The sequence below is a fragment of the Hyperolius riggenbachi genome, chromosome 2 (genome assembly GCF_040937935.1).
Source record: "Hyperolius riggenbachi isolate aHypRig1 chromosome 2, aHypRig1.pri, whole genome shotgun sequence".
Classification (NCBI taxonomy): Eukaryota; Metazoa; Chordata; class Amphibia; order Anura; family Hyperoliidae; genus Hyperolius; species Hyperolius riggenbachi.
This window is the reverse complement of record NC_090647.1, coordinates 31,857,443-31,879,204: the sequence shown is the minus strand read 5'-3', so window position 1 is coordinate 31,879,204 and position 21,762 is coordinate 31,857,443. Positions and strand designations below refer to the sequence as shown.

Below are 21,762 nucleotides of genomic sequence, written 5' to 3'. Positions count from 1 at the left end.
CCATGTCCAGCAGTGTTTGCTACTGTATTTATGGGAAAACCCACACTCTGGCCAACGCTATACTTTTCCAACACAACACATTTCCATAGGGAATTTCCCCGGGACAGCTGCATCAAATGTGAAACTTTGTTTGGGTAATAGCATTGTCCCCTATTCACTGTCCTCACTATAAAGAATAAACATTTCTTAATACTTCCACTTGCACCAGTGTGTTCTCTGCAGCTTAGTGCAGACCCACATGGGGTACACAGCCAGCAGTAACAGCCTGGAGACAGGATCTAACCTCTCCATATTCTGTCTAAAACTATGGCGTTGCCATGGAGTCCAGCTGTCAGTTATTGCTGAGATCTGAGGCTTCTCCTTTCTTTCTTCACACGTTTTTCATTTACACAAATCGCGCGTTTAAAGTGACACAATCTGTTCTAACAAATTATATCTATAAGACACTAAGCAATCTGGGACAGAGAAATAAGAATTAAGTTACAAGTAGTTTCTAGTAACAGTAGTTGTGCAGGTGTATTAAAGGGGCACTATGGCGAAAAATTGTAAAAATTTAAAATATGCGCAAACAGACAAAGAAGTACGTTTTTTTTCCAGAGTAAAATGAACCATAAATTACTTTTCTCCTATGTTGCTGTCACTTGCAGTAGGTAGTAGAAATCTGACAGAAGCGACAGGTTTTGGACTAGTCCATCTCTCCATCTCAGCAAGGCTTTTATTCTTTATAACGATATTCCCTAAAAAGGATTTAAACAATGATGCTAGCCAGCTTCCCTGCTCCCTACAGGTTTTTTTTTTGTTTGTTTTTTTTTCCTTTTTTTTTTTTTTCTTTTTTTTGGCAGTAGGACAGAGCAACTGTCATTCACAAAGTGCTTTTGAAAATTAAATACATTCCTGAGAATCCCCTATGAAGAGATGGAGTAGTCCAAAACCTGTCCCTTCTGTTAGATTTCTACTACCTACTGCAAGTGACCGCAACATAGGAGAAAAGTAATTTATGGCTCATATACTCTGGAAGAAATGCACTTCTTATTTCTATATGTTTCCACATATTTTAAATTGTACAATTTTTCACCATACTGCCCCTTTAATGATTTTGGAGTTTAGAAAAAAAGCAATAAGAGATCAAAGGGTGAAGTTGTTGTGCCTCAGGAACTTACATTGATTCACTATGTTTGGCAATTCAGCTATTTGACTATGGTAATTAGATTGTGAACTCCTCTGAGGACAGTCAGTGACATGACTATGTGCCCTGGAACGTGCTGCAGAAGAGGTCAGTGCTGTATAAATTCATACTAATAATATGGTGGGACATTATACTATGACTATGGTAGGATTAGATTGTGAGCTCCTCTGTGGACAGTAAGGGACATGACTATGTACTCTGTAAAGTGCTGCAGAAGATGTCACTGCTATATAAATATATAGTTACATAGTTATTTTGGTTGAAAAAAGACATACCTCCATCGAGTTCAACCAGTATAAATACATAATAATAATATGGTAGGACATTATACTATGACTATGGTAGGATTAGGGTAGGATTAGATTGTGAGCTCCTCTGTGGACAGTCAGTGACATGACTATGTACTCTGTAATGTGCTGCAGAAGATGTCAGTGCTATATAAATACATAATAATATGGTAGGACATTACACTATGACTATGGTAGGATTAGATTGTGAGCTCCTCTGAGGACAGTCAGTGACATGACTATGTACTCTGTAATGTGCTGCAGGAGATGTCAGTGCTATATAAATACATAATAATAATATGGTAGGACATTTAGACTATGGTAGGATTAGATAGTGAGCTCCTCTGATGACAGTCAGTGACCTGACTATGTACTCTGTAATGTGCTGCAGAAGATGTCAGTGCTATATAAATACATAATAATAATATGGTAGGACATTTCGACTATGGTAGGATTAGATTGTGAGCTCCTCTGATGACAGTCAGTGACATGACTATGTACTCTGTAATGTGCTGCAGAAGATGTCAGTGCTATATAAATACATAATAATAATATGGTAGGACATTAGACTATGACTATGGTAGGATTAGATAGTGAGCTCCTCCGAGGACAGTCAGTGACATGACTATGTACTCTGTAATGTGCTGCAGAAGATGTCAGTGCTATATAAATAACAATCCTGAAGCTACCCTTTAAGAGCCCATTTCCACTAGGGTGCCGCGCAGCTTCCATGCAGGAGTTTGGATATCATGTCTGAAACATGCAGTTGGCTGTATTACCCAACCTGCGTGCAATTCAGGAACAGCCTATTGATTTTAAAAGCCTGCGTTTATGCATCCGAATTTGCATGCGGGGAATGCTTTGAATCGGCTTTATTGGAAACGTAGCCTTATGCTGGGAATACACGTTTCGTTTTTGCCTTCGTTTAAACCTTCGTTTCGATTGTGCCTTTTGTCCTTTTCGATCCCGAAATAATCGACCGTACGGTTAATATCACCACCCACGGTTTCGGGTTTTTTTTTCGATTCTGATGGTTTCGTTTTTCCAATGATCGAAGGCTGCAAAGAAACGAAACGTAGTACAGGGACGGACGGCATAAACGAATATATAATCGATCTGAACAGCCATCAAGCCTACCAATGGCTCGATTAGATGGATAAAGAGAGATAATATCAAACATGTTTGATCACTAGTCGTTTGTTTTTGGGGTCTATTAATCGAAACTATGAGATTACGACTATTTTCACATACGTTTTCAACACTCGATTCGTTTACCGAACGAATCGAAGGCTAAAACGAAGGCAAAAACGAAACGTGTATTCCCAGCATTAGGCAGGGTTCACACTAATCGCGCAAAAAACTGATCGTTTTTCAACTGGGTGGGGAGGGGTTGTTTTTGTTTTTTCTTTGCAGTAAAATTTGCATTCTTTCACACAATGGGCTTTTTATCGCAACTAATGAAAGTCAATGGGAAGCCATAGAGTTTTATTTGCACATGCGGAAATGCAAATACAGTTTTGTGAAATTTAGCAGAAGTACAATTCTCCATTGACTTTCATTACACGTGCAGCAAATGCGTTTTCGCACACTCGCAATTCGCAATTTTAATAAGTGTGAAACCCTGAGCTTAATCTTTCAACTCAGTTGCTTTACATAATATGACCAAATGTTTATTACGAAAATCTGATGCCTGCTGATGCCTCCTTTTGGCCAGAAAACCTATCCTGTGGGTACTGTTTGCTTGTACTTTCTTTGCATTCTAAAATTTACTGTTCCATCCAGATCTAGAGCTGGGTGTTAAAGAGAACCCAAGGTGGCAAATGATAATCCTAATAGGACCCAGAGGCATGTAGTGTGCACAATGACATGACTCTGAGTCATTGTACCGCCGCCGCCAGCCCCCTCCTGCGCCGCCAGCCCCCTCCTGCGCCGCCAGCCCCCTCCTGCGCCACGCTGCTCCTTCTTAAAAGATCGCCAGGCTAGCGACAATCTGCTTGTCGCTAGCTGGCTTTATTTATGTGGGGCTGTCAGTCAGCCTCCTAGCATCTCCACCTTGATTACAGGCTCCCCCCGCCTCTGTTAGCTTCCACCAATAGGAAGCCAAGGCGGGGGGAGCCTAGAATCGAGGCGGAGATGCTACGAGGCTGACTGAGAACCTCACATAAATAAAGCCAGCTAGCCTTCACTGAGACACTGAAGCGGAAAAAAAATGATGCTATAATGATTTGTATGTGTAGTACAGCTAAGAAATAAAACATTAGGAGCAGAGACATAAGTGTAATATTGTTTCCAGTACAGGAAGAGTTAAGCAACGCCAGTTGTTATGTCTATGCAAAAGAGCCACTGAGCTCCAGGACTTTCAAAGTAGTTATCTCATCTGTCAGTCATTGCATTTTCTTTTTCTCTGCAGAGGACAGGTCAATATTTCAGTAGCCTGCTCCGTAAAATCATTTAGAATGCTGAGTAGTGCAAATATTAGAAAATGATGCAATATTATAAAAAACACTATGTACCTGAAAATTAAAAATGAGAATATTGTCTTCGCTACTAATGTTCTAGTAATTATCCGTACTACACAACCAATTCTTTATATCATAATTTTTTTCCACTTTAGTGGGGGGGGGGAGGGGGTCAGTGGGCTGTTAGCGGTGGAACAATGACCCAGAGGCATGTCATTGTGCACACAACATGCCTCTGGGTCCTATTAGGACTATATTATGCCACCTTGGGTTCTCTTTGAAGTGGACCTGAACTCTTGCACAGGACAGAAGGAAAACAGAGAGAAATGCACCTTGTATGTATTTAGAGAGTTTAGCCCGTCTAATTCCCCCCTCATCTGTGACTAATCACCAATGTAATTTAATCTCTCAGCTGTGTCAGCTGATTTGTAAACTCCGAATGTTAACCCTATGTCTGCTTCCATGAAAGCAGAAAGCGGATTTGTATCAGCTGTAACAAAGAAATGTTTGTCTTTAACGGATATTATGCTGTTGGGTATCTTTTAGAGCAGAGAGGAAGTTCTGAGTTCAGGTCCGCTTTAAATGAACGGACTGTAGAGTTTTTCTGAGTTATTCCGAGCTTTGCAAGTAGCAATTGAAATGTTGTTTTTTTTGTTTTGTTTTTTTAGGTTTTTATATAACAGAACGGGAAAGTGGGATGATTGGTCCATCCCGATCCTCGTCACTACTGCTGCTGGGTTCACTTACATTACAGCACTCTTGGTAAGTCCAGATGGGGGGGAGGGGTAGGCGGTCTCATAATGAGCGTTCCTGACTACAGACGCTGTCGTAATCAAACGTAGCAGGGAAATTCTTATTGTATCTGCTGGTGATCTGATCATGTATGGGGCCGTACATGTGTAGTGAAAAGAGACAGTATCTGCCTTGCACTATTAGGAAAGTGCCGGGTATCGCATGCTATGCCTACATGTAAAGGAGCGTCACATCTTACAAATATAGGAGCTCTGCTGATGAGTGCCTATTGCTTTTAAAGGACCACTATTGCGAAAAACTGTAACATTTAAAATACATATATCTAAAATGAGAATGTCCAGAGGTACTGCCCCTGACTGTGAAGGATGAGGTCATGAGTTTGACTCCCATTTCAGAGAAAAAGTAAATCAAATTTACATTTCTCCTTGAGTAAGGCTACTTTCCCACCTGGACGTTGCGTTTTAGGGGACGTTATGGTCGCATATCGTGCCCCTAACGCTGGAATGTGTAATGGTTAAGGGCTCTGCCTCTGACACAGGAGACCAGGGTACGAATCTCTGCTCTGCCTGTTCAGGAAGCCAGCGCCTATTCAGTAGGAGACCTTAGGCAAGTCTCCCTAACACTGCTACTGCCTATAGAGCAGCTCTGGCGCTTTGAGTCCGCCAGGAGAAAAGCGCGATATAAATGTTATTTGTCTTGTCTATTTGTCTAACGCAACGTCTGGTGGTGTTGGATGTGGACGTCAGAGCGAGCCGCGTTGTGCAGCTCACTCTGGCGTCCGTGATGCGTACTTTGTGACGCATGTGGCATCACATGGTCCCGCCAGCCAATCAAAGCACAGAGCGGCCGCTCCAGGAAGTAAACCCTGCACGTCACAAAGTGCAGTGAATATTAATTAGCCATGTGCCTGGCCACTCTCCGCTCCTCCCCAACATTACTGAGCATGTGCAAACAGTCTAACGCAGCTTAGACGCGTATAACTTACTGCATGCAGTACTTTCTCTTGATGTCTAGCGTTACAATGTAACGCAACGTGGGCACTGTGAACAGCCCATTGATTTTTCATTGCTGTGCGGTGGGCTGCGTTGCAGGCTGCTCTAACGTGCGCCTGTAACTTCCCACTGTGAAAGCAGCCTTAAATGCAATATAAATTACTTTTATAAACCGAAACTGCTCTGTCCTCCAGAGGACCGCAGGCTTACAACCCGTAGTGACCAGGCCATTTTTTACAATTCAGCACTCTGCTGCTGGGTTCACTTACATTACAGCACTCTTGGTAAGTCTGGACGGAGGGGAGGGGGAGGCGCTCTCATAATGAGCTTTCCTGACTACAGATGCTGTTGTAATCAAATCAAACTGAGACAGTATCTACCTTGCACTATACGGAAAGTGTCGGGTATCGCATGCTATGCCTACATGTAAAGAGCTTCACATCTTACAAATATAGGAGCTCTGCTGATGGCTGCCTATTGCTTTTAAAGGGACTCAGATGCTCTAAATTAAAACGAAATTGGTACTCACCTGGGGCTTTCTGCAGCCCAGTGTAGGTCGGGAGGTCACACGGCGTCCATCTGGCTCTTCTCCCAGGGCCTGGCCAGAAATGGCTCTCCGGTGGCTCCCGGCGACACTGGGCCCGAGTGTCAGGCTCCTTTTTCCCGATACGTCTGTCGTCACCACGCCGGCCGCCTCGCGTCATCACGGTGGCCGGCGTGACGGTACGGTGATTAAATTGCGCATGCACAGTGTTGTCACGGCGGCCACCGTGATGACGCGAGGCGGCCGGCATGGTGACGACAGACGTGACGTTTCAGGAAGAAGGAGCCCGACACTCTGGCCCAGTGTCGCCGGGAGCCATTTCTGGCCAGGCCCTGGGAGAAGAGCCAGATGGACGCCGTGGGACCTCCCGACCTACACTGGGCTGCAGAAAGCCCCAGGTGAGTTCCAATCTTGTTTTTATTTAGAGCTCGGAGTCGCTTTAAAGGACCACTATTGCGAAAAACTGTAAAATTTAAAATACATACATCTAAAATGAGAAAGTCCAGAGGTACTGCCCCTGACTGTGAAGGATGAGGTCATGAGTTTGACTCCCGGGTCAGAGGAAAAAGTAAATAAAATGTACGTTTCTCCCTGAGTAAAATACAATATACAACTTATATTTATAAACCAAAACTGCGCTGTCGTCTTGAGGACCACAGGCTTACACCCCTTAGTGACCAGGCAATTTTTTACAATTCATCACTGCGCAGCTTTAAAGTGAACCCGCGGCTGCCATATATATTTCCTTTTAAACAATACTAGTTGCCTGGCAGTCCTGCTGGTCTATTTGGCTGCAGTAGTGTCTGCATAACACCAGAAAAAAGCATGCAGCTAATCTGGTCAGTTCTGACAATATTGTCAGAAACCACCGACCTGCTGCATGCTTGTTCAGGGGCTATGGCTAAAAGTATTAGAGGCAGAGGATCAGCAGGGCAGCCAGGCAACTGGTATTGCTTAAAAGGAAATAAATATGGCAGCCTCCTTGTTATTTTCACCTCCGGTTCCCTTTAACAGTTTATTTCTCGGCCATTCAACTTAGCAGTCAAATGAAGCTTACCTCCTTTTCTGCTCACCAGCAGAGCTTTCACTTGGTGGGATCTGATTGCTGCTCGATTTGTTTTAGTTTTTTTTAATTCATTTTATTTATTTTTTTTTTCTTTTCCCATGCATGCGTGCTCCATGCTAATCTCCTCCCCCAGGACTTGACGCTAGTGGGCGTTAGGCGGTCCTGGGGGAGCCAGTCTGCGACCGCCTATCGGCGTGAGGCGGTCGTAGAGTGGTTAAACAGGAACTGTCGCGAAAATCCTAAAATTGAAAACACATACTAATAAGTACATTTCTCCCAGAGTAAAATGAGCTATAAATTACTTTTCTCCTATGTAGCGGTCACTTAAAGTAAGTAGTAGAAATCTGACATTAACAGATTGTGGACTAGCCCATCTTCTCATAGGGGGTTCTCTGGGTTTTCTTTATTTTTAAAAGCACTTAGTGAATGTCAGTTGCTCCGTCCAACTGCCAAAGTAGTGTGCAGTGAGCAGGGAGGCCAGCCAGCTTCGTTGTATTAATCATTTTTAAAGAATGTCTTTATAAAGAATAAAGGCCATGCTGAGAATCCCTCATAAAGAGATGGACTAGCCCAAAACCTCAGTCAGTAATGTCAGATTTCTGCTACCTACTGTAAGTGACAGCAAGACAGGAGAAAAGTAATTTATGGCTCTTTTTACTCTGGGAGAAATGTACTTCTTAGTATTTGTTTAAAATTGTAAGATTTTCGCAACAATTCCTCTTTAAGGTCCGCTTTAATGTCGCTGGGAATTTGAGCGGCAGAAGGGTGAGCCATCATTCGGCTCACCCTGCACCCAGCTCACTGCGGTGGGATAAGGCGTACGCTGCAGTAAGGTGTCAGGAAACCAAAGATCAGGGACTCCATAAGTAGTGGAGCCTCTCTGGCACACTTTCACAAACGCCGGGGTTTTGAATCATTTGAGTGAACGTTGCTATTTTAGCATAAGCCCTCTTGCGGCCGTTGATCGTCTTTTTTTAGCGGCGGATGGTTTATATGCACACGATGTTTCCGCCGTGTATCGGTGTAATTACTCTGCGTTCTTCCCTCCCGGAGGTTTAGCCGCGGCTGGGATTAAACCTCAGCTAAACGCATTTTTATTACTGTGATCCATCAGCGGCCTGTTAAATATTCATGGGCAAGCAGCGGGGCGGTACGGCGAGATGGCATCGGCTTATTGCCAGGGGAAGTGCCGGCCATGCAGGATTAACTAAAGGTCAATGCCTTTCGCAATCGGTGGGCTCACAGAACGGACTCCCCGTGAAGTCCGGGGGTATCTCCTGGCGTATCGCCGCATCCCCGTCTATTACGCCTAAAACCCGAAAGCTATTAATTACACGTAACGTTTTAATTAAACCCTGCAACAGTTTGAAAGATTCTGCTGACATCTCCTATGGCACTGGTGGCTAATCTATGACACGCGGGGGGGGGGGGGGCTTGCTGGGGTCACTCAGAGCCCTTTCTGTCAGTGTTCTCCCTAAAATTTTATTCCAGCCGGTGGCATGAGAAAATAGCTAGGTGGGGCGAGATGAGAGAATGCAGGACTGGCGCTTCTGTGCTTACAGCAGGGGAGGAGGTGAGCTGATGACAGCCGGGTGCTCACCAAAACTAGCCTGGTGGAGCACGCAGCTAAAAGAGCCTGGGGAGAACACTGCAAGTGCTGTCACCCCAGATGGTGGTGTAGGGATCCAGCGATAAGGGGTTCCGCAGCAGGCCCCTCTTGCTACCTACACTGGGGGCACATCTGGCTACCTACACTGGGGGCACATCTGGCTACCTACACTGGGGGCACATCTGGCTACCTACATTGGGGCCCCCCTTGCTACCTACACTGGGGGGGCCCTTGCTACCTACACTGGGGGCACATCTGGCTACCTACACTGGGGGCACATCTGGCTACCTACACTGGGGGCACATCTGGCTACCTACACTGGGGGCACATCTGGCTACCTACACTGCGGGCACATCTGGCTACCTACACAGGGGGCACATCTGGCTACCTACACTGGGGGCACATCTGGCTACCTACACTGGGGGCACATCTGGCTACCTACACTGGGGGCACATCTGGCTACCTACACTGCGGGCACATCTGGCTACCTACACAGGGGGCACATCTGGCTACCTACACAGGGGGCACATCTGGCTACCTACATTGGGGATCCTTGCTACCTACATTGGGGGGGGGGGGGGGGGCTTTGCTACCTACACTGCGGGCACATTTGGCTACCTATGTTGGGGCCGCTCTTGAAACCTACATTGGGGGCACATCTGGCTACCTACATTGGGACCCCTCTTGCTACCTACACTGGGGGCACATCTGGCTACCTACATTGGGGCCCCACTTGCTACCTACACTGGAAGCACATCTAGCTAACTATATTGGGGACCCCTCTTGCTATCTATACTAGGGAGGGTAATTCAGGCTACCTATACTGGGGAGGGGGAAGGTGCCACATTTGGCTACTTATACTAGGTGGCTACTTCTGGCTGCCTATGTCGGGGACTCCTTTTTTTTACCTTTACTGGGGAAGCTATCTGTACTGGGGGCCCCTCTTGATACCTAGACTGGGGGGCTACTTCTGGCTACCTAAAATGGGGGCACATCTGACTGCCTATGCTGCAAAATACAGAATACTAAGGGCCCCTTAAAGTGGTATAAAACTCAGCATTTCCTGTTTGTTCTAAAAGATATACTGCATATAGTCTACTACCACACTAAAAAAACAGCAGAACAGCATTCAAGTAGTTAAACACTACACTTTGTTCTTCAATGGAAAGCTCCTTAGGCTTCTGGCTGCATGGAAGAGGTGATCACCATTCTCTTTTGTTTACATTATCTTTGTTGCTACAATTTGTATCCAGTCTGCAGAGTGCTGACACTGTAGTGCTCACATTGTAAAACCAGAGAGAGCTGAGAAGTGATCACTGTATGCATTATAATATATAAATATAGCAGCTCTGCAGTAAAATGCGATGGCAGCTTTCAGAGCAGATAAACTGTACTTTGTGAACTTGTCATTTGTAAACAGAGAATATTACTTGTGCACAAAAGCAAATGTGATAATTGTATGGGTAATAAAAAGTAGAAAACCTATTTTTATTGAATGTTATGTCAGAGTTTTATCCCGCTTTATATGTTCTGTAGATCTTTAGCATTGCGATGTCTGTTGATTGTCTCACTGTCTGTCTCTCTCTTCCCGCAGATATTAGCACTATGTCACATCGCTGTGGGACAGCAGATGAACTTACACTGGCTGCACAAGGTGATCACTGGCGCTCACATCAGAGAATCTCATCTTTCCAGAGTCGTTTGTATATTTCTGAATGTAATCGTCTTTAAAGCAGTAGGATTAGCCATACTATGCCAAGGAAAAAAAACACATACATAAGTAGATAAATACTTCATATACTTACATAACACATGTATTGTACTGCCCACATTCTGATTTCAGTGAATTTTATATAGTAAATGAAGAGAATTCGGTTCCTGGTGGGAACCATGTCTTTTGCCCACAGTTTGAGGCTAAATCCTGATGTTATTTCTGCCCTTTACTTTTTTTTCTTTTCTCCTCCAATCGCTGAGTCACCTCAGCCTTGCTTGTAAACACAAGTGAGCAGAGGATCGTGTTTCATATAGGCAGCTAGGCAGGGAAATAAATGGAAGAGGAGGGATATATTATAGATAAAAAGAACCCCCAGCATGCAACAGTTTGGCACTGACTATTAAAGGGCCAGTGTTCCTAAAATGTGTGATAACTCCAAACCATAACAGCAGAAAAAGTTTTGCAAGTTTAGAATGCAGGATTAGCATCCTTATCACTTAATACACTCAGACCAGTTGCTGTTTAAAATTTGATTTTTATGGTGACAATTCCGCTTTAAGGACCATGAGGGTCTGTAGCCGTGACCTGTCTGACCCGCGATCTCGTGCTGCTAATACATCTTGTGCAATTGCTGTACTAGCTTATTACATCACTACTTGTGTATTATCACTGATAAAACAACCTTGATGTGTGTTTTAAAGTGAGCCTGAGTAAAAAATTACTGTTAAAGGGAACCTGAGGTGAGAGGGATATGGAGGCTGCCATATTTATTTCCTACTAGTTCCCTGGCAGTCCCTCCTGATCCTGTGGCCCATATGCAATTCACTTTTTTCACCTGAGTTTTCTCCTAGGTGATATTTTTATAACTTGTAAATAAATTGCCCTTTGAACCACCAGCAAGCAAAACAATACTCCAAATTATTTTGATGGTACTTTTTACCTACTTTGTGATACTTTTTTCCATTGCAAAGTGCTAAAACGTTATTTTAAGGTGAAAATGTTTCTCCTAGGAGAAAACTCAGGTGAATCGCATATACCCTGTGCCTCTAATACTTGTAGCTATAGACCCTGAACAAGCATGCAGCAGATCAGGTACTCTGACTCAGATAAGCCATATGCTTGTTCCAGGGTTTTGACCCAGATACTACGTATGGCAGAAGATCAACTGGACTGCCAGGCAACTGGCATTGTTTACAAGGAAATAAATATGGCAGCCTCCCTATCCCGTTCACCTCAGGTGTCCTTTGAAGCAAATCTGTAGTGAAATAAAAAAAAAAAAAGTCAGATGCTTACCTATACTCGCCTATGGAGATGGAAGGCTCTGGATCTCATAAACCCTTCCCGGTCCTCTCCCGGTGTCCTTGTTCCCCCGATCTCCCCAGTTCGAAATCCTCCAAAGACTTCAGAAGCACTGAACACATATGACCATCATCCTAAGAATGTTTCAGTTTCAAGATATAAATGTTTACCTTGATAAAAGTGCGAAGCCTGAAAAGATGATCAGTTGACGAAGGTGGTATGTGTGGATCAGGACAATAAATGTATTGATCCTGGAATCTAGTGTGTGGAACCTCATCATTACGTCATGGATTGTCGTCTGCTGGCTCCACCACTATCGGCAATTGCATAACATGTGCGATCCTGCTGATTCTTTACTGTGTTGACCGGTCTCTCGCCTGTCTTCCAGGGCTTCCTTGTTGCTGTGCTGACTGCTACGGTGGTGGCCATGGCATCCATCGAACAAATGTGGGATGAAGAATGGGACGTCCTACTAATTTCCTTCCAGGTAACCTCTGGGCTTTCCGCTAAAGCTGGACTGGTCCTCTTCTGTATTCCTGATCTGTGCCTGTGGTTCTGACCTGTGCCTGTAGTCTTGACCTGTGCCTGTAGTCTTGACCTGTGCCTGTAGTTTTGACCTGTGCCTGTAGTCTTGACCTGTGCCTGTAGTCTTGACCTGTGCCTGTAGTCTTGACCTGTGCCTGTAGTCTTGACCTGTGCCTGTAGTCTTGACCTGTGCCTGTAGTCTTGACCTGTGCCTGTAGTCTTGACCTGTGCCTGTAGTCTTGACCTGTGCCTGTAGTCTTGACCTGTGCCTGTAGTCTTGACCTGTGCCTGTAGTGCTGACCTGTGCCTGTAGTGCTGACCTGTGCCTGTTGTGCTGACCTGTGCCTGTTGTGCTGACCTGTGCCTGTTGTGCTGACCTGTGCCTGTTGTGCTGACCTGTGCCTGTTGTGCTGACCTGTGCCTGTTGTGCTGACCTGTGCCTGTTGTGCTGACCTGTGCCTGTTGTGCTGACCTGTGCCTGTTGTGCTGACCTGTGCCTGTTGTGCTGACCTGTGCCTGTTGTGCTGACCTGTGCCTGTTGTGCTGACCTGTGCCTGTTGTGCTGACCTGTGCCTGTTGTGCTGACCTGTGCCTGTTGTGCTGACCTGTGCCTGTTGTGCTGACCTGTGCCTGTAGTCTTGACCTGTGCCTGTAGTCTTGACCTGTGCCTGTAGTCTTGACCTGTGCCTGTAGTCTTGACCTGTGCCTGTAGTCTTGACCTGTGCCTGTAGTCTTGACCTGTGCCTGTAGTCTTGACCTGTGCTGTAGAGTTGGGCTGAGTATTTCCCTACTATGCAGATTTCCTCTCACAGAAGAGGAAGGTGAGGCAGGCAAGTCAGAGACGAGAGCCGTTGATTGGCGGGTTAAAGAAGGACTCCGCTTGTGGAAAAAGTCGCTGTAAACCGATTCACACCACCCAAATTATTACAAATTATCCTAACAAAAAAGAAGGCAGCTTTAAAGTGGACCTGAACTCTTGCACAGGACAGAAGAAATACATATAGAAATGCACCCTGTATGTACTTAGAGAGTTTAGCCTGTCTAATCCCCCTCATCTGTGACTAATCACAGCTGTAATTTTATCTCTCTGCTGTATCCTCTCAGGAATTTCCCCTGCCACAGCAGAGCAGCTAATTTATAAACACAGGTTGTTAACCCTATGTCTGCTTCCATGACAGCAGGAAGTAGATACACTGCAGATTTATTGCAGGATCTGTATCCGCAAATTATTTTCTTTAAAGGTTATTATGCTGTTGCTTTTCTTTTTGAGCAGGGAGGAAGTTCAGGTCTGAACTAATAAGGAAATTATGTATGCCTTTTTGTTCTTACCAAGCTGTTTCTTTGGCTTTTAGCTCCATGCTATTAGTCTCATTGATGCTCATTGGTTGTTTTGTGTAGTGTTAAGTGGTGTTGAAAGCCCCCATCAGGTTTAGGGATTGCTGTTCTAGTTTGACGTACAGGATTCTTCCCTCTGTGTGGAATCTCTGCTTTTCTCTGGCCGTAGAGGCAGCAGTGGCGTAAGTTGTTATCGCTGTCCGCCATGCAGCACTGAGAGTTGCGGGTTCCAGCCCCAGTCTATACACTAGTCTTCATATTCTTACCATGTTTCTATGGGTTTCCTGACTGAAAATGTACAATTCGGTTAATTGTCTCCTACATCCCCAGGCAGGTCATTTGGGTGCCGGCAGCTGCTAATTGCAGTTTTGGCAGCGCCAGGACGGGGATTTTGGTGGCTGTAGCTCCCAATACATTTAGTGGGCACCGAATCCCCTTATTTATCAGTGAAGCGGGCACAGAAATTGTAGGGCGGGGGGTCTGCTAGGGTTAGGCATTGGTAGAGGGAGGCCTCGGGTGGGGATAGGTTAGGCGTAAATGCCAGAAAAACCGCAGGTTGATTCTTGATCAATTTCAGCATGAAATCTTTCAGGAATCGGCCTAGTGATGTCGCCTTGCCACCCCCGGCCACGTCACCCAAATGGTTGATGTTCCTCCGCCACCCCCCCTTGCATGAATACTTTACTGGTCTGTGCCCGCCGATGGCTCAACCACAGCAGCCGTGTGTGTGTGTGTGTGTCTGTCTGTCTGTCTGTCTGTCTGTCTGTCTGTCTGTCTGTCTGTCTGTGTGTGTGTGTGTGTGTGTGTGTGTGTATGTACATTATGCGTGTGTGTGTGTATGTGTGTGTGTGTGTCTGTCTGTCTGTCTGTCTGTCTGTCTGTCTGTGTTTGTGTGTATGTACATTATGTGTGTGTGCGTGTGTGTGTCTCTGTGTGTCTCTGTGTGTCTCTGTGTGTCTCTGTGTGTCTCTGTGTGTCTCTGTGTGTCTCTGTGTGTGTCTGTGTGTGTCTGTGTGTGTCTGTGTGTGTCTGTGTGTGTCTGTGTGTGTCTGTGTGTGTCTGTGTGTGTCTGTGTCTCTGTGTCTGTGTGTGCGTGTCTGTGTGTCTGTGTGTGTGTGTGTCTGTGTGTGTGTGTGTCTGTGTGTGCGTGTGTCTGTGTGTGCGTGTGTCTGTGTGTGCGTGTGTCTGTGTGTGCGTGTGTCTGTGTGTGCGTGTGTCTGTGTGTGCGTGTGTCTGTGTGTGCGTGTGTCTGTGTGTGTCTGTGTGTGCGTGTGTCTGTGTGTGCGTGTGTCTGTGTGTGCGTGTGTCTGTGTGTGCGTGTGTCTGTGTGTGCGTGTGTCTGTGTGTGCGTGTGTCTGTGTGTGCGTGTGTCTGTCTGTGCGTGTGTCTGTCTGTGCGTGTGTCTGTGCGTGTGTCTGTCTGTGCGTGTGTCTGTCTGTGCGTGTGTCTGTCTGTGTGTGTGTCTGTCTGTGTCTGTCTGTGTGTGTGTGTGTGTGTGTCTGTGTGTCTGTGTCTGTGTCTGTGTGTGTGTGTGTGTATATGTATGTACGGAGCATGGAGCCAGCAGTAAGGTAAAGTATTCATGCAGGGGGCACATTTTACATTAGGGGGGACAGCGCACGGGGGTTTCGTTGTGATTGTCACTTGTCCTTATGTTGAACGTTGTTATCGCCACGCACCTGATTGAGCATGTCGGCCCTACATTGTGCGGTATGTCCTATCAATAAATGTGACCAGTTTCAGCCCGAAATTGGTGGCATCAGCGAATGGGCATGCTCTTGGCGCCACTGATTTTCATTCGATTATAAGGATGGAATTGGGTGGTCAGTCGGTCGGCCTCTGAGTCTCCTCATGTATGGCCACCTTTAGGCAGTGGTAGTGGCACAAGTGGGCACAGACAATACTGGAATATCATTATTAGTAGAGATATTCCACTAGCGGCTTTCTCCGGACCCTTTTTATATGTACCCCCACATCCACCGCAGATGGCCGCGAACCTCTCAGAGCTTTGAGGTGGGTGGAGAACCAAAACAAAGAAAAAGACCCCCCACTCAATAATAATTCTAATACTATAGTTGTAGTAGAAATTGGAGCCCAATAAAAATAAGACTTGTCTTTCTGATCTCTTTGGCTGCAGTAGTGTCTGAATCACACACCTGAAACAAGTATGCAGCTAATCCAGTCCGACTTCAATCAGAAACAATGCTTGTTCAGGGGATATGACTGAATATGTTAGGCACAGAGGATCAGCATGACAGCCAGGCAATGTGCGTTGTTTAAAAGGAAACTATTATTTAGAATTTTTATATAGTGCCGACATCTGTAGGAGTATATTGTCTCGTTACTTAACTCTCCCTCAGAGGAGCTCACAATCTAATCCTTACCATAGTCATACGTCTATGTATGTATCGTGGTCTAGGGCCAATTTTAGGGGGAAGCCAATTAACTTATCTATATGGTTTTGGGGTATGGGAAGAAAACATAGTACCCGGAGGAAACCCACACAGACACGGGGAGAACATACAAAGACCTTTCAGATAGTGCCCTGGCTGGGATATGAACCGGAGCCCCAGTGCTACAAGGTGAGAGTACTAACCACTACGCCACCATGCTGCCCAGAAAAAGGAAATAAATATGGCAGCTTCCATGTCCGCTCTCTTCAGGTGTCCTTATAATTCTTTAGTTCACCCTCTATGGCGTTGCACAAGATCCCTTCAGTGCTATATAAATGGGTGTTACTATTATGGTAATTTGTGTCTTATATTGCTCTTTGTCATCCTTGCCTTGCAGGCGACTGCTCCGTTTTTGCACATTGGCGCTCTGGTCGCTGTCACTATGCTGGCGTGGATCGTCGCTGGCCAGTTCGCAAGAGCAGAAAAGGCTGGTGAGTGTCACACGGTCGTTCTGGCGGTAAATGAAATAACCAATCCTTTCCTAGCTTTCTCCGTAATTATCTTATTGGTATTGGTGCCAGGAGATTCCTTCTCGTAGGAATGGATAGGGAAAGGAAGACCGAGAGCCCTTATGGTGCAGTATCGATATGACCAATAGTAGCAAAAATGTTGTGGGTAGTTACCGTATACTCACAAGGATGGGTTGCAATCCTGCAACCACCGTAAGCGCATGCGGAAAAGAACCATTTCCGCTCTGTATCCCGGAACCTTCTGGGTCTGGGTGGTCGCTCTCCTCCTGTGGTCCTGTCTCCTGGTGAACTGGGTCAACGAGTAGTGGGGAACAGCACCTCATAGAGATGTAGGGGTACACTGGGTGAGAAATTTGGGGAGGCGCCCATGAAGAAGGCACCCTTGCACCACACGGATCATAAATCATGTTATCTGTTTGTATTGACATGAGGAAGCGGGTTGAGTCCCGTGAAACGCGTTGTCTACAGTATAACCGTTTTCTTTTAATAAAAATTTTCTTTTTCATCTATGTGAGTCCTCATTGGAGGTAAGAGACGTCCCTTTTACTATTGTAATTACAATATACATATACATACATACATATTCTCATGGGCTCCTCCCCAAATTTCTCACCCAGTGTTCTCAGTAATTACACCAGCGCTACCTACTAAACCTGGATGATCACTGTGGTTTATTATAGGAAGGAACACTTGAATTGGTAAAAGTGAATTCATTCCATCCAGGCCTGGGAAGCTGCATTTCCTCCCCACAACTACATTCACTGGCTTTTTTTTTATATTTGCGAGAAAAATCTTTGTTCCTCCTCCTGATGTTCCAATGTATAATAAGCTGTGCGTTCTAACAGTGTCCCAGAGCAAGGGGGCGTGTCTCAGACCTCCAGAATGCTGCTTCCTACTGGAAGATCCAATGCCTGCAGACTTTTGTTTTCAGTGTTGTTAAAGGGCCACTATTGTGAAAAATTGTAAAATTTAAAATGCATGCAAACACATACAAATATTCTTGTAGAGTAAACTAAGCTATAAATTACTTTTCTCCTATTTTGCTGTCACTTACAGTAGGTAGTAGAAACCTGACAGGTTTTTAACTAGTCCCATCTCCTTGTGGGAGATTCTCAAAATGTTTTTTTTTTTTTTATACAAAGATGCAGGTTGCCCCCACCTGTTTGCACACTATTCTGGCAGTTGGACTAAGCAACTGCCATTTACGAAGTGATTGTAAAATAAAGAAGGCTGAGAATTCCCCATGAGGAAATGGGCTAGTCCAATACCTGTCAGTTCTGTCAGATTTCTACTACCTATTATAAGTGACAGCAACATAGGAGAAAAGTAATTTATAGCTCATTTTTCTCTGAGAAAAAATGTACTTTTTATTTGTGTTTTATGTATTTTAAATGTTACAATGTTTTCCTTAATAGAGGCGTAACATTGTACTTTTGCAGCAAGGGGTTGGTGTGAGAATTAACGGTTTGCCTTTGCTTTGTCCAGAAGGTTTATTATCTGCAAGTTATGACTATGTAAAAGGTGTCTGTGCCTTTAACACCTAGACGTGATATTGATCTGTGTGAAACAAGATTGTACACAGAACAAATAACATTTATATCACGCTTTTCTCCTGGCGGACTCAAAGCGCCAGAGCTGCAGCCACTAGGACGCGCTCTATAGGCAGTGTTAGGGAGTCTTGCCCAAGGTCTCCTACTGAACAGGTGCTTGCTTACTGAACAGGCAGAGTAGAGATTTGAACCCTGGTCTCCCGTGTCAGAGGCAGAGCCCTTAACCATTACACCATCCAGCCACCATTGTAGAAATGTATTAATCTATTCCTCCTTCTCAGTTTTTCAGATTTCTCTCATCTTGGCCTATTTGGCTGTAGTCATTGCACTGTACCTCGTCCCCCTCACCATCTCCTCCCCCTGCATCATGGACAGGAAGGAGCTGGGCCACAAACCCCGGATCATTGGCCATCAAGGAGCACCCATGGTAAGGGAACGCCCATTATTATCAGACCATGGACCTCAAGGACAACTGAAGTGAGAAGAATATGGAGGCTGTCTTATTTATTTCCTTTTAAGCATTACAAGTTGCAGGGCAGCCCTGCTCGTATATTTGGCTGCAGTAGTGTCCAAATCACTGCAGAAACAAGCATGCAGCTAAGCCTGTCAGATTTGACAAAAATGTCAGCAACGCCTGATCTGCTGCATGCTTGTTTAGGGCAAAACGTATTAAAGGCAGAGGATCAGCAGGACAGCCATATGGCAAATATGGCTGCCTTCATATCTATCACTTCAGGTGTCCTTTAATTGACAAAGCTTTCCTGCATGAGCTAAAGTGGAAAACAACTGATTTTTACCAAAACATTTTGTCAAATGTCGGTTCACTGTTTCTGCATAGAAAAGGAAAAACTTGTGAGGTAAATTATCATTGTAAATTGACATTTATGAGGTAGAGCGTGTAATCTGAAAACTTGGCTCTCCAGCTGTTAAGGAACTACAAGTCCCACAATGCATTTGCCTTTATGAATCATGGCTGTGGCTGTCAGATTTGCAATGCATTGTGGGACTTGTTCCTTGACAACTGGGGAGCCAAGTTTGCAGATCACTGCTGATTACACAAGTGAGATGTTTGGTGTTTTATCTTCAACCTGGACCTGTTGGTAAGATAACAAACAGCCATATTTCTCATATCTAAATAGCCTAGGCTAAGCATCACTGGGAGGGCGTGGGCAAACCTACATGCAGCAATACAGCAAAGTCCCCGTTATCAGGATCTCGGGCAACCGGAAGTCTCAATTAGCCGGCATGCCTGAGGGGAAAATGGGGACAGTGTTTTGGGGTGTTTGCAGGGCATAAATGACTTATTGAACCTCCGGGCAGCGTCTTCTACCCTTACTGTGGCTCCTAGCAGCTTTCTGGAGTCTGTGCTCGGCTCCTGGCATGTCATGTGACCCAGCGCAGGTCAGGTGACACGCCAGCAGCCTTGCACAGAGGACGCCGGAAAGCCAATAGGAGCAACGTGAAGGGTAGAAGATGCCGCCTGGAGGCTCGGTAAGTATTTTATGCTGCATGGCGGGGAAGTTTGTGCTTTTTTTGGCTGGTTGCTAAAGCAACTAGTGAGCACACAGATTCAGCATGTGGCGATCCCTGACGGGGACTTCACCGCAGGGGCGTTGCTAGCCCCAAAGATTAGTAGCACGTGCCCTGGATGTCCCCCAGGCAGAGTCAGCTGTGGTATCTCAATGGCAGGCATGCTGGGAGCTGTGGTGCATCAATAGGGGGTATGCTGGGTGCTGTGGTGCCTCTAAGTGGGCATACTGGGTGCTGTGATGTCTTTATGGGGGAATGCAGAGAACTGTTCTTCTATGGAGGCATGCTAGGAGTTGTGGTTCCTCAATAGGGGGCCTGTGGCAGCATGGGGGGGGGGAGGGGGGTCCATTAGAAGGTCAGGGAATGCTATGAGGGGACTGCCAGGTAACACGTAATATGGTAGAAAAAGACATTCCACAGGCTTCAAACTTGCGTTTGTAGTTTATTGAGCAAGACACACTACATGTTGCGAATCACCCGACCCTTCCTCAAAAGACTGCCAGATAACAGCAGGCCAGCCCACCCAGCAGAAAGCCAGACCAGCCAGCATAGAAGCCAGATAACTCTGCCCAGTTATGTTTAAGTGCCTATTTGTTTGATATGCTGCATTTTTTTTGTATTAATAGAGAGAGGGCTTCATTCAACATTTTGCTGGGCAGGCCTACTTAGACCGCTGTTAAGTTAATGTAAATTTGGCCCCACCCATGGCCACACCCACATTCTGGTGCGTGGCCACACCCATTTTCGGCTGGAATGCCCAAAGTGCCCGGGATCTCTTATGATCCTAGCATTGCCCCTGCTTACCGTAAAATTGGCTATCCTGAATAATTTACTGCACTCTACTTTTTCACTACACGGCCTCTTTAAAACTTTTTTTTCCTGTTGAATAAAGAAAAGGTGTTGACGGGTTGCTGCCTGATAATCTCTCGTATACTAGAATATGCACATAGAAGCCAGCGCTGCCAGTGATTGCGGCGTGAGATCAGCGGAGGTGAATCATATCCTCATTACCGCCGGTGTCGGTTTGTAGACTTGTCAGGGGAGCTCATCCTCCGACACATCTGCCGAACGCGCTGATTACTCTGCAATTTTCTCCTACTCCAAGGAGCGAAAATAGGCGCTAATGGCTCTCGGCGGTGATTTTCTGAAGAGAAGCGCCTCGCAATCCCCGCAGTAAGAGCACATCTGAGAGTCATTACATGATGACTGGCGTCCTGCAGGTGGAGACGTGTCCGGGAAACCGATGACTGAGACATGGCGAGCACCGCCATCGGCTGTCACTCCCAGGAACGCTGAATATTCGACATCAAGTCCAATATTTATACGAAGCGTTCTTAGCGAACAAAACAAACTGCCGTATGCGAGTTGTGGCGCTATTGGCAACTCGCTGACCATCTCTGCTAAACGACCGTCCTCATTTGTTAACCCTTAAGCAGCCAATTTATATAGAGCAGGGGTCAGGAACCTTTTTGGCTGAGAGCCATAGACGCCACATATTTTAAAATGTAATTCTGTGAGAGCCATACAATATGTTTCAAACTGGGACAGCAGAAGGCCATGTTGCCCTATTGCCATGGTGATGTGTATACAGTTGATCCGCCGGGCAGCGGAAGTGTCGGACACGTCTTCTGCTTCTCTTGAGCTTCAGCCACATCGACAATTTCCCCGAGAGCCAGACAGGAGAAATACCGACTAACAGCTTGTACAATTAGCTAGCTGACTTGTGAGTTGATTCACTTTGTAGGATGAGATCCCCGTACTTTGGCCCAATAGGTTGCCTGTTAAGTGGCAGGCAGCCTAATGGGTCAGTCGTAGTGCGGTGATCTCGTCCTACAAAGTCACTGGACCTGACAGGGTCCAGAGTGGGACAATTGGAGCAGCTGTTAGTTTTGGGGGTAACGCGAGTAAGTCAGTAGTGCATGCTACAGCAGTAGTGTGCCTACTATGAAAATGTTACTTGCGCTGCCACACTGAGTTGTGCTGCTTGAGC

At 45.6% G+C, this 21,762-nt stretch overlaps 1 protein-coding gene across 4 annotated transcripts in view; it reads left to right on the top strand.

Annotated features, from left to right (window-relative positions):
• Positions 1–21,762, top strand: part of GDPD5 (glycerophosphodiester phosphodiesterase domain containing 5) — a 239,227-nt gene that overhangs the window by 163,851 nt on the left and 53,614 nt on the right. For 3 of the 4 annotated variants that reach the window (XM_068266612.1, XM_068266613.1, XM_068266614.1), the window contains exons 4-8: positions 4,601–4,694; positions 10,491–10,550; positions 12,298–12,396; positions 16,560–16,653; positions 18,524–18,669. In XM_068266612.1, the coding sequence (XP_068122713.1) occupies positions 4,601–4,694; positions 10,491–10,550; positions 12,298–12,396; positions 16,560–16,653; positions 18,524–18,669 (493 nt within the window). Of the gene's footprint in view, positions 1–4,600; positions 4,695–5,931; positions 5,962–10,490; positions 10,551–12,297; positions 12,397–16,559; positions 16,654–18,523; positions 18,670–21,762 lie in introns of those variants that run through there. The other variant, XM_068266615.1, reaches the window with a different exon arrangement.